At 41.8% G+C, this 12,882-nt stretch overlaps 2 protein-coding genes across 3 annotated transcripts in view; one reads left to right on the top strand and one right to left on the bottom strand.

The window, feature by feature from the left end:
* MTREX (Mtr4 exosome RNA helicase) overlaps nucleotides 1-11,701 on the bottom strand; it is a 121,194-nt gene extending 109,493 nt beyond the window's left edge. Inside the window, exons 1-2 of the mRNA XM_058309088.1 lie at nucleotides 11,514-11,701; nucleotides 11,225-11,432 (exon numbers count right to left, since the gene is read on the bottom strand). Coding sequence (XP_058165071.1) covers nucleotides 11,225-11,352 — 128 coding nt within the window. The 5' untranslated portion in view covers nucleotides 11,353-11,432; nucleotides 11,514-11,701. The remainder of the gene's footprint in view (nucleotides 1-11,224; nucleotides 11,433-11,513) is intronic.
* An 83-nt stretch (nucleotides 11,702-11,784) lies between these two features.
* DHX29 (DExH-box helicase 29) overlaps nucleotides 11,785-12,882 on the top strand; it is a 63,138-nt gene continuing 62,040 nt past the window's right edge. For both annotated transcript variants that reach the window (XM_058309076.2, XM_058309073.2), the window contains exon 1: nucleotides 11,785-11,965. In XM_058309076.2, the coding sequence (XP_058165059.1) occupies nucleotides 11,785-11,965 (181 nt within the window). The remainder of the gene's footprint in view (nucleotides 11,966-12,882) is intronic.

The following is a 12,882-nucleotide window of genomic DNA, read 5'->3' as shown; positions in this document are numbered from 1 at the left end:
TAAGAATCAATATCCAAGAAGGACAAAGCACCCCAAACAGAATAAATCCAAAGAGACTTACTCCGGGACACCTACTATTCAAAATGACAAGAGATAAAGAGAAGATTGTGAAAGCAGCAAGAGAAAAGCAATGTATCACGTACAGGGGAACCTCAATAAGACTAAGTGAAATAAAATTGAAAATCCAGAAACAGACCTTCCCCTCTACGGCTACCTGGTTTTTGACAAACCTACCAAGTCCATGTTACTGAGACAAAACAGTCTTTTCAACAAATGGTGCTGGGAGTACAGGATATCCATAACAAAAAGAATGAAAGAGGACTCCTGTTTCACTTTCTACACAAGAAATAACTCAAAGTGGATCAAAGGCCTAGATACAAAGCCAAGGACCAAAAAACCACTAGAAGAAAATGTAGGAAAACATCTTCAAGATCTTGGGGTAGGTGGTGGTTTCCTGGACCTTACACCCAAAGCGTGTGCAACAAAAAAAAATAAATAAATGGGACCTCCTCAAAATTAAATACATTCTAACTTCAAAGGACTCTGTCTAAAGGGTGAAAGGCAGCTGACTCATTGAGAGAAAATATTTGGAAATCACATATCTGATTAGAGTTTAATATCCCTGATACATAAAAAGATGCTACACTCAACAGTAAAAAGATGAAAAATATGATTTAAAAATGGACAAGTTGATTCTTCAAGAAGATTAACAAAATCAACAAACTCTTAGCTAGACTGACAAAGAAAAAAGAGAGAAGATGCAAATAAAATCAGAAATGAGAGAGGGGATATTACCACTGACCCTGCTTAAATAAGATCATAAGAGGATACTAGAGACAACCACACATCACTAAACTAGACAATGTAGACAAGATGGACAAATTCCTAGAAACACACAAACAACTTACACTAACCGTAGAAGGAATAGAAGACCTCAGCAAACCAATCACAAGGGAAGAGACTGAAACAGTCATAAAAAACTTCCCAAAGAGGAAGAGCCCAGGACCAGATGACTTCACAGGTGAAGTCTATCAATCATTCAAAGATGATCTAATATCAATCTTGTTCAAGATCTACCAAAAAACTGAACAGGAAGGAATACTACCAAACTCATTCGAGGAAGCCAACATTACCCTAATAACCAAAACCAGATAAAGATACTGTAAGAATATTACAGACCAATTTCTCTAATGAACATAGATATAAAAATCCTCAAAAAAAAAAAAAAAACACATACCAAATCCAAAAGCACATTAAAAGAAGTATACACCATAATCAAGTGAGTTTTATCCAGGTATGTAAGGGTGGTTCAACACAAGAAAATCAATTAATATAATAAATCACATTAATAAATTAAAGAACAATCACTTGACCCTCTTGATTGATGCCATAAAAGCATTTGACAAAATTCAGCATCCTTTCTTGATTTAAAGAAAACAAAAAACACACTCCAAAAGAAAAGAATAAAAGAAAGCTGTGTCAATATGGTAAAGTGCATATATGAAAAACCCAGAGGGAAGCGGCTGTGGCTCAACCAACTGGGCTCCTGCCTACCATATGGGAGACCCTGGGTTCATGTCCCAGGGCCTCCTTGTGAAGGCAAGCTGGCCCGCACTTGCGGAGAGCTGGTGCAGCAAGATGACACAAGAAAGGGAGACCAGCAGACACAGAACGCACAGCGAATGGACACAGAGAGAAAACAGTAAGCAATTGGGGTGGGGGGTAAATAAAAAATAAGGGAATCGGCTGTGGCTCAATCACTTGGGCTCCCTTCTACCATAAGGGAGGCCCTGGGTTCACATCCCTTGAGAAGGCAAGCTTGTCCAGACGCTGCAGAGTGCCGCCCAGCCTGCAGGCACCACAGAGAGCCAACTCAGAAAGGTGACACAACAAAAAAAGGAGACCAGCAAAAACACAGAAGAGCAAAAACACAGAAGAGTGCGCAGCAAATGGATACAGAGAGCAGACAGCAAGCAAGCAGCAAGGCGGGAGGGGAAATAAAATAAATAAATACAGACAAAATAGAACACACAGCGAATGAACACAGAGAGCAGACAGCATGCAAAAACCCAGAAGGGGGATTAAAAATAATAAGAGTAATAAAATCTTTAAAAAAACAAAAAACCCACAGCTAGCATTGTACTCAACAGACTGAAAGCTTTCTCGCTAAGACAAGGATGCTCGCTGTCACCACTGTTATTCAATATTTTGCTGGAAGTTCTAGCTAGAACAATTAGGCAAGAAAAAGAAATAAAAGGCACCAAAAAGGAAAGGAAGTAAACCTTTTTTATTCTGATATGATCATAAATCTAGAAAATCCTGAAATATCCACAACAAAGCTACTAGAATAGGCTAATTCAGCAAAATTGCAGGATACAAGATAATAAGCAAAAATCAGTAGCATTTCAATATACCACCAATAAGTAATCTAAGGAAGAAGTCAGGAAAAGACTCCTTTTATAACAGCAACTAAAAGAAACAAATATTTAGGCATAAACTTACCCAAGAACATTAAGGTCCCATATTCAGAAAACTACAAAATATTGCTAAAAGAAATGAAAGAAGACCTAAATAAATGGAAGGACATTCTTTGTTCATGGATTGAAAGACTAAATATAATTAAGATGTCAACTCTATCCAAACTGATTTACATATTTAATGCAGTTTCAATCAAAATCCTAACAGCCTTTTTTTTTCAGAAATGGAAAAGCCAATTATCAAATTTATTTGGAAGACTGAGGGGTCCTGAATAGCCAAAAATGTCTTTTAAAAGAATGCAGTTGGAGGACTCTCTCTTCCTGGCTATACTTATTTATAGTGGTAGAAACAGCACAGTACTGACATAAAGATAGACATATTGCCCTACCAAATCTTTGAACAAGCAAACACTGGCAGAGACAACTTCCTAAAAATTCTAGAAAACAGTTAAAGGATTGAAGTAACTGGGCAAGTGCCAAATCAAGAACAGGCAACTTAAAAAAAAAGCTAGTGGCACCCTTGCTGGCCTGTCCCTATCCACTGCCCAGGATGGTGTGGCACCAGCTGCACACCAAGAGTGGATCCCTGGCTCTTTCAAGGAGGAGCAGAGTAATGCCTACTGAGGTACCTACATGCCAATCCCTCAGAGTGAAGACTGAACCAGGACACTCCTTTCTGGCTCCCTCTCCCAGAACCTACCCTGAAGGTAAAAACTACTTGAATGCAGTTAAAGGACTGCAATAAACAATCAAATCTAAGTTCCTGGGGCAAAAGACTTCCTCGTTTAAGAAATATTACAGAGTCCCAGGGGTGGGGTAGGGAGTCTACTTCATAGGGAGTGGAGGGTTCATTGGAATTGCTATGAACTAGAAAATTCCTTAAGGCTAATAGAAAATACAAGTACAGGACAAGAAGCAGGCTCAGAAAAGATGGAGAGGCCCCTGCACTTTCATCGTGGGTTGTATTCTTGTGAGGAGAACTAAACTCTGAAGAGAGCACCAGCAAAAGGAGAATCACCCTGAAAGACTGTGAAAAGTGTTTTTTTTTAGGTTTGTTTCTTCATTTTTCTTACCTCATAGTACACAAAGAAACCTGTCATATGACTAGGTAGTGTATACAAACTTAGAAAAAAAAACAGACAACTCAAGGGCAAAATACTAAACCCTTTAAAATATTAAAATGTATAATGTGCAATGAAAAATTTGAAGACATTAGAAAAAAAATTTTAACACAAAGAATCAGGAAATCATAATTCATTCAAAGGAGCAAGATAAAATTCAGAAACCATCAACAAAGATCAGACATTAGACATACTAGAAAAAAACTTTTAAAAAAAATCTTCAAAATGGCCAAAGATATAAAATATGAGGAAGGACTAAAGGATAATAGGAAAATGATGAATGAACAATATGAGAATCTCAAGACACAGAAATTTTAAAAAGGAATTAACTAGAAATATTGGCGTTAAAGAGCTAAAAAAAATTGACATAAAAAATTCCCTAGTGGATTTTAGCAGCAGACTGGAGCTGACAAAATAATCAGTGAACTTGGAGACAGACAATTTAAATGATTCAGGTTGAACAGAAAGAAAAAAGGACAGGAAAAAAGTGAACAGAGAATTGTCAGACACCATCAAGTGGACCAATACACATACTATGGGAGTCTTGGAAGGAAAAGAAAGGGGCAAAAGAAATATTCAAAGAAACAACAGCAGGGAAGCAGACTTGGCGCAATGGATAGGGCGTCTGCCTACCACATGGGAGGTCTGCAGTTCGAACCCCAGGCCTCCTTGACCCGTGTGGAGCTGGCCCATGCGCAGTGCTGATGCGCGCAAGGAGTGCCCTGCCACGCAGGGTGTCCCCCACATAGGGGAGCCCCACGCGCAAGGAGTGCGGGCCCCGTAAGGAGAGCCGCCCAGCGCAAAAGAAAGTGCAGCCAGCCCAAGAATGGCGCCGCACACACAGAGAGCTGACACAACAATATGACGCAACAAAAAGAAACACAGATTCCCGGTGCTGCTAAGGATAGGAGCGGTCACAGAAGAACACACGGTGAACAGACTACTGGAGAGGGGGGAGAGGAGAGAAATAAATAAATAAAAGAAAAAGAAAATTAAAAAAAGAAAAGCAATCTGGAGATCCATTTTTTTAAAAAACGCAAAAGAAAAAAACAACAGCAGAACACTTTCCAAAATTAACAAGACATGAATATACATGTTCAAGAAACACAACAGACCCCAAATAGGATAAACTTGAAGATAACCATGCCCAGACAGACAGAAATCAAACTGCCAAATGCTAAGGACAAAGACAGAGTTCTAAAAGATGCAAGAGAAAAGCAACATATTATGTACAGTAGAGTCCCAATAAGACTGTCAACAGGATGGTACTGGTACAAGGACAGATATATACAGACCATATTGAGAGTTCAGAAATAATCCTTTGCATCAATGGCAAATGATTTTTTACAAGAGTGACAAGTCCACTAAATGGAGAAAGAATAGTCTCTTTGACAAACGGTGCTGGGAAACCTGTATATCTATATGCAAAAGAATGAAGGTGGATCCCTACCTCATATCATACACAAAAGTGAACTCAGAATGGATCAAGGACCTAAACATAAGAAACAAAACTAAATATAAAAATTCTAGAAGAGGGAAGCAGACTTGGCCCAGTGGTTAGGGCATCCATCCAGCACATGGGAGGTCCGCGGTTCAAACCCCAGGCCTCCTTGACCCGTGTGGAGCTGGCCCACGCACAGTGCTGATACGCGCAAGGAGTGCCCTGCCATGCAGGGGTGTCCCTGCGTAGGGGAGTCCCACGTGCAAGTAGTGCGCCCCGTAAGAAGAGTCGCTCAGCGCGAAAGAAAGTGTAGCCTGCCCAGGAATGATGCCACACACACAGAGAGCTGACACAACAAGATGACGCAACAAAAAGAAACACAGATTCCCATGCCACTGACAACAACAGGAATGGACAAAGAACACGCAGCAAATAGACACAGAAAACAGACAACTGGGGCAGGGGGAGGGGAGAGAAATAAATAAATAAATCTTCAAAAAAAAAAAAAAACTTCTAGAAGAAAACCTAGGAAAGCATCTTCAGAATGTCGTATTAAACAAAGGTTTCTTAGACATTTATACCAAAGCACAAGAAACAAAAGTAGATAAATGGGACCTCATTAAAACTAAAAACTTTTGTGCATGAAAAGACTTTATCATGAAAGTAAAAAGTCAAGCTACAGAATGGAAGAAAATATTTGGAAACCACATATCTGATAAGGGTCTAATAAATCTAGAATACATAAAAGAAACTCCAAAATATTCAACAAAGAGAAAAACAACCCAATTAAAAAATGAGCAAAGATTTGAATAGATACTTCTCCAAAGATTAACAAATGGCCAATAAGCACATGAAAAGATGCTCAACCTCATTAGGCATTAGAGAAATGAAAACCAAAATGAGGCACCATTTCACACCCACCAGAATGTCTATTATTAAAAATAATAGGGACGCGGATTTGGCTCAACTGATAAAGCGTCTGCCTACCACATGGGAGGTCCAGGGTTCAAACCCAGGGCCTCCTGACTCGTGTGGTGAGCTGGCCCATGCACAGTGCTCATGCACGCAAGGAGTGCCATGCCATACAGGGGTGTCCCCCATGTAGCGGGGCCTCACGTGCAAGGAGTGTACCCCATAAGGAGAGCCGCCCAGTGCGAAAAAAGTGCAGCCTCCCCAGGAGTGGCGCTGCACACACGGAGAGCTGACACAGCAAGATGACACAACAAAAAAACGAGACAGATTCCTGGAGCTGCCAATAAGAATACAAATGGACACAGAAGAACACACAGTGAATGGACACAGAGAGCAAATAACTGGCAGCGGGAAGGGAGGGGAGTGGGGGGCCGGGGGAGGAGGGGAATAAATAATATTTTAAAAAATAGTAACTTGTAGAGGATGTGGGCTAACAGGAACACTCATTCATTGTTGGCAGGGATGGAAAATGGTGCAGCCACTGAATTCTAAATACAGACTTACCATATGACCCAGCAATCCTTCTTTTAGGTATATACCCAAAAGTAAGCAGGGAATCAAACAGACATTGGTACAAATATTCACAGCAGCCTTATTCACAATTGCCAAAAGATGGAAGCACACCACTGTCCATCAACAGACGAATGGATAAACAAAATGTGGTACAAACATACAGCGTAAAAAGGAACGAAGTTCTGATACATGGGACAAGAAGTATGAACCTGAAGGCATCATGTCAAGCGACAAGCCAGATACCAAAGGACAAATATTCTATGATCTCACTTACATGAACTATTTATTTAGAACATGAAAATTCACAATTGGAAACCAGAATACAGATTACAAGGGCTGGGATAGGAATAGGTAGCGGTAGGAGATGGGGAGTTAATGCTTAACTGGTACAGTTGGTTTAGGATATTGGAAAAGTAGCACAATATTTTAATTGCATAACTCCACTGAATTATATTTGAATGTGTTTAAACGGGGAAATTTTAGGTATACACATATAAATGTTACCGGACATGATGGTTAGGATAAGGTGTCAACTTAGACAGGTAATGGTGTACAGCTGTTCAGTCAAGCAAGCTATAGGCTAACTGTATTGCAAAGACATTTCATGGACAGTGAAATGATTGTAGATGTAATCAGCCATAGATGCAATCAACTGAGGAAAGTGCATTCAGCAACTAGAGATGTCTCATCCAATCAGCTGAAAGCCTTAAAAGGAGAAGTGATTCCAGCATTCTGAGAGAGAATTTCCACCTCTACTTCAGAGAGCCAGCTTCTACCAGCAAACTCATCAGGAAAGTTCCTGGCTTGCAGCCCGCCCTATGGAATTTGGACTCATGCACCCTCATGGGCCTCATGAGACAATTCAAAAAATCTCATAATACTTATTGCTATCTCCTGTCAGTTCTCTTTCCCTAGAAAACCCTAATACACCAAAAATAAAAACTGTGAAAAAAGATAGAACTGACAACACAGCAAACACTAAAAATTACTATGTATCAAAGGAAATAGTATTCTATAATAATATTGTTTCATCAATTTAACCAAGTGTTAATAGAGAAAACTCTATGAGGGATTATATGGAAACTCTGTACTTTCTGCATGATTTCTTTGTTAACCTATAACTTCTCAAACTGGAAGGAAAAAAGTGTCCTCTGAATTTCCCTATTTTTCTTCTCCCTGATGCCCAAATTCAATATCTAACTCTTTTGATCCCTATATCCATTGTTCTCCTTAATTAAGGTCTGCCATTTTTTTCCTTCATGACTTATGTAGATCTTTCCTTCCCTTTCTGGTCCTCCTGTAATCTCCTGAGTTGAGATTATTTTCATCTCACAACTAGGTAACTGAAATACAATCCTACTTTACTTTCTTACCATCAGTGCCTATTCTCTTCCTATATACTGTGCCAACCACTACTCAAATTACATTCCCTAAAGTATCACTTTGCTTTATACAATCACCAAATTAGGGGAGAAAAACAAAACAAAACCACAAAAAAACTTTGTCACCAGGACTTTCTAAATGAAATCAGGGCTGAAATCTCTCTTCAGACCCCTGCCATGCTGGTGAGGGGCTGAAGTTTATTCTCCAGACTCCCTCCATTGGGAGAGCTTCCCAATAAACTTTCTGCCTGCAATCATCAGGCCATTTCTCTAACATTTGGTGCTGAAAACCCATGTCTGGGGCCATGTTGAGACCAATCAATTGGCGAGGAATCTCTGCCCTGCCACTGCCGAGAGAACCCATCCAACACTGGACACTGATACCAGATTACAACTGGGTACCAGATTTCGAAAGCAATATAGTCAGCCTAAAACAAATGCACTCAATGCTGCATCAAATAACTGACTCTACTCTTCCTGCCAGAACCTTTTGTCCCCTCAATGCCTATTCATCCAGGTGACTGGGTTAAAGCCTACTCCAGCACATTCTGTAGACAGCAAATTACAAGATCCTGAAGCTCAAGATACATATACCTGTGAACCTCTCAAAGACCCACACTTGAAACTCACAAAAAAACAAGGTGACAACGTTCAATTACTACTGACTCAGTTTCCCTTTAATCTCGCTCCCTTTTCCTTCCTGCCATTTAGTCATAACTACATTTAAATCTGACAGTGTCAACTTGTAAGTTATTACTCAAGGCCAACACGTTTTCTATCATGCTCTCCTCACACTTAACTGACTTTGTCACCCCCTCTACCCTTACACTCAAGCAATACCTTGACATCATTCAGGTCCTGTGGTTACAAGATCTGATTTTTACCCCGAAGAAATCCTCTTCTCCCTTGCTACCCTCTTCCTTTCCTTTACTGACTAAAGTCTCTTTACAATGGATGTCCTATATTCTACCCTTCCACTCCTCTTTGTACTAACCTCTAAAAAAATCCCTATCATCCCCTTACAGACACTATCCTCATTTGTTTCTTACTTCTCTTCACCCCTAAAATCAATCCTTTTACCCATTATAACACCATTACTGATAGTATTGCTGCTTCTCCTTTTTGGTCCTTATCTCTTACAGCTTCTTGTTTGGTTCATATACCAAATCATACATTCAACAACTCAGAAATACATGAACAGCATCTTTTTGCTGCGAGAACAATACCAATCTTAGCGGGACCAGAAGTCAAAACCCACCGGGCAGAAAGGAAGGGAACCTTTCTCTGCCCCCTGACAGCAGGAAGTAGGCAAATTGAGTCTTCACCTTGAAGCCCCTAATCCTCCTGTCCTGCCCAGTACTCCCATTATTCAGGTCCTTCATCATATATAGATATAATCAAAGAATTAGGAATGTTAGAGAGTCCCCCTTACAAGGTCATACCTTGATTCAATTACCCTGAGACATAAAATTGAAGAGAGGCAGCCTCCAGCCATAACTTCCATAGAAGACAGGCAGAGGAGCCCATCCCCTCCCAAGAATGAATAAAGTGGAGCATAGGCCTTCACCCCGTCCATGCCCAGGCACCACCAACCCCTCCCGCATTCCAAGAATACCCCAGCCCACTATCCCCTAGCCATTTGGCCTCTGGCTGTATTCGGTTTCTCTGTCTATCAATGTACTACATAATTGTCATATCCACCACCCTCCAGGGGTGGGCTGAAGTCTCTCTTCAGACCTCAGCCATGGTGGAAGCGGAAGAGGCTGAAGTTTATTCTTCAGACTCCCTCCATTGGGAGAGCTTCCCAATAAACTTTGTCTGCAATAAAATAAATAAATTAATTAATTAATAAAAATCAAAACTCCTCTGCTTGATATTAAAGGCCCTTCATATTCTAAAACTAATCTATATTTTCAGCTTTATCTTTCATAGTCCCTAAGACTCCCAACTAGCCCAATTTGTGTAAAAAAACAAAAATTTAAAAATCTCAGCACCATTAATTCATTTCCTTAACCAGGAAAACCCTCCATGTAAATTTCCCTGAACATCTCAAATAGATGTCTCTTTCTTCAACTTTTACAGACCACTCATTTTATCTCTAACAACTACTTTTAACTTTAAAATGCGTATCTCCTTACCTAGAATGAAAATTCGCAGGGAAACGACTTTGGCCCAGTGGTTAGGGCGTCCGTCTACCATATGGGAGGTCCGCGGTTCAAACCCCGGGCCTCCTTGACCCGTGTGGAGCTGGCCAGGCGCAGCGCTGATGCGCGCAAGGAGTGCCGTGCCACGCAAGGGTGTCCCCCGCGTGGCCCCCACGCGCAAGGAGTGCGCCCGTGAGGACAGCCGCCCAGCGTGAAAAAGAAAGAGCAGCCTGCCCAGAAATGGCGCCACCCACACTTCCCATGCCGCTGACGACAACAGAAGCGGACAAAGAAACAAGACGCAGCAAATAGACACCAAGAACAGACAACCAGGGGAGGGGGGGAAATTAAATAAATAAAATAAAATCTTTAAAAAAAAAAAAAAAAAAAAAAAGAAAATTCGCAGAGCAAAATCGCGTCTAATTTAAGTATCTATTAGCTAAACCCCCCATACCAAGTTAAATTTTATTAAAAACTAATCAGTTTACTTTATCTAATTCAAGTATTCGTTTTCCCTTGTGTACTATAACCAGTGCGGTGCACTTTCTGGGAATTATACGCATCTGAGGTTCACACTGTCTGGTAATTTTTAAAATATTGTCTTAAACTCAGTAATAGCTAGCATTTGGGTGTTTATTACGTACTAAGCACTGCCAGGGATTTGCATGCTTTATCTCCTAGACAATATTACCCCCGTTTTAATGAAGGAGAAAACTACGCCTTGGCGATCTTTTCCTTCTGTCGCTATTTGCCCTTTCCAACTCAGCCCAACTCACTTTCTTTAAGCTTTTTAAGCCTTTACTAAATTAGCCATTCATTTTATGTATTAAAGACCCTGTGCCAGGCACTGTGCTGGTGCTAGGAGTACAGAACCTAGAGGTATTCTTCCTACCCTCAAGACCCCAAAGACGAAGACAGGAGTGGAGCGAGCGACGTAGGCGTAATAGGTGCAACAATAGGAGCTCACTTTGCCCGCGGACACCAAGAAAGACTAAAAATCAGTTTCCCCAAATCAGCAGTCTTTCTTCCTCCCTCTCCAACCTTTTTTCAAAAGCACCTCCCTTCCCCTCCCGATGCCACTTAAATATATGCTCTACTTCCTCGGTCTGTTCTTAAGAGTCGTGTCTTCTTTCCTAGCATCGAGAAAAAAATACATCTTAGACGTCCTCCTTACCCGGCCTTTTCCGCAGACCCTGGAGGCCCCTTCCATTTCTCCTTCTCCTTGTCTTTTTTAGTTCCGGCCGCAGTGGTCGAGTCATCCTCGAAAACGCTGAACAGTTCATCACCGAAAGCGTCCGCCATCTTTCGACGCTGAGATACCGAATACCCACGATGCTTCGCGATTCCACCGACAGTGACGCCAAGGAGGGCTCAACAGTGGCCTGTGGGAGACAAAAGTAGTTAAGTCACGCGGCCGCCGGATTTTTCTCCTTGCTCCCTTTTTTCTTTCGGACCTTTCTTACCACTAGTGAGCAGGTAGCTCTCTCTGATGCTATAGAGAAAGCGTGCTCAAGATCCCCAGCATGCGGCTCGCGACTGGCACCTGAAGGGGCGGTGAGAAGGGCGGAGTCCAGGCGAATCGGTCCAATTGCGAGGCAGCGGCCGCCCACACCAGAGAAGCCCGGATGGAGATTGCAGGGTAGCGGCGCGGGCTCAGGAGACTGAACAGCTTTCCGGGCTTGCGGTAGTGTTGCCGAGGACTGGGCCTGGAGAGGTTTTTTGCTACACTGCAACATGGGCGGCAAGAACAAGAAACACAAGACGCCGGGAGCCGCGGCGGTCCGAGCCGCCGTAACTGCTTCCAGAGCCAAATCCGCCGAGGCCGGAGCTGCCGGGGAGGCCCAAAACAAAAAGCCTGTGGCCAGGCCGTCACCCGCTGCTGTCTCCAGCTCCAGGGACCCCCGAGTCAGGCAAGGTACGAGCGGTCCTACGGCCCCCGGCTTTCGTCCCTGAGATCCTGCTGCTTGTCCAGAGGGTGGAGCTTTCTCCTGGGGTAAAGGCTCCTCTTCTCCCTTGGGGTGGCCTCGGTTTTCAATCACTCTAAGCTGTTTGAGCTCCAAAGTTCCAGCTGTGGTCTTGCTGCAGCCTGGCAGCTCCCTCCTACCCTCCAGCTTAGCATCCTCGGAAAACAAAATAAGAACTGCATTGGATCCTGGTTTCATCAGGAATCAGTCCTGAGCCATCATCTCTACTAGTCGGGCTAATAATGCGGAGACGGGTAGTGTGGGAGTTCTACCTGCTCTGCATTTAATTTTCAGCTACGATATAGTGTATTCATATGGTATGGAAAAGCCAGACTTAATAAGAATTATAGGTGCTTGTGCACTGAATATAGCTATAACCTATTGTAAAATTATCCGTGGTCTTTATCGCAGCCAAGTATTTGCTTACTGTGCAAAAATTGCTTTGCTAATTCAAATTGGAGATTGCCTATTCCTGCTTCAGATCCACAGGCTATTAGTACAGCTAATTTTAAAAGATGAACAATTATACACTATTTTGTTCCGCTCACATTGTTTGTAGTTCTTTTCGGAATATTCATTCAAGAAATATTTATTGAGTATCTGTTTATCTCCCATGAGTTTTCAGGGTGGAGGTAGCAAAATAAAGTACAGCACCTCTCATGGACTTTGCCAGTCTAAAAGGGGAGATAGGCATAAAATACCTACACATATGGCTTTATGATTGATTAGTACCACAAATAAAAACCCAGGAAAAGAGTATAACAGGGTAATCTAATATGTCTTGGAAGGAAGAGGATGGATGGTCTCTGAAAAAATGACAGTTAAGTTGCGATCAGGAAGGTTGACTGGGAGTGAACTCTGTAAAGAA

The sequence above is a fragment of the Dasypus novemcinctus genome, chromosome 2 (assembly GCF_030445035.2).
Source record: "Dasypus novemcinctus isolate mDasNov1 chromosome 2, mDasNov1.1.hap2, whole genome shotgun sequence".
Classification (NCBI taxonomy): domain Eukaryota; kingdom Metazoa; phylum Chordata; class Mammalia; order Cingulata; family Dasypodidae; genus Dasypus; species Dasypus novemcinctus.
The sequence above is the reverse complement of the archived record's forward strand: the minus strand, read 5'-3'. Positions and strand labels throughout refer to the sequence as shown.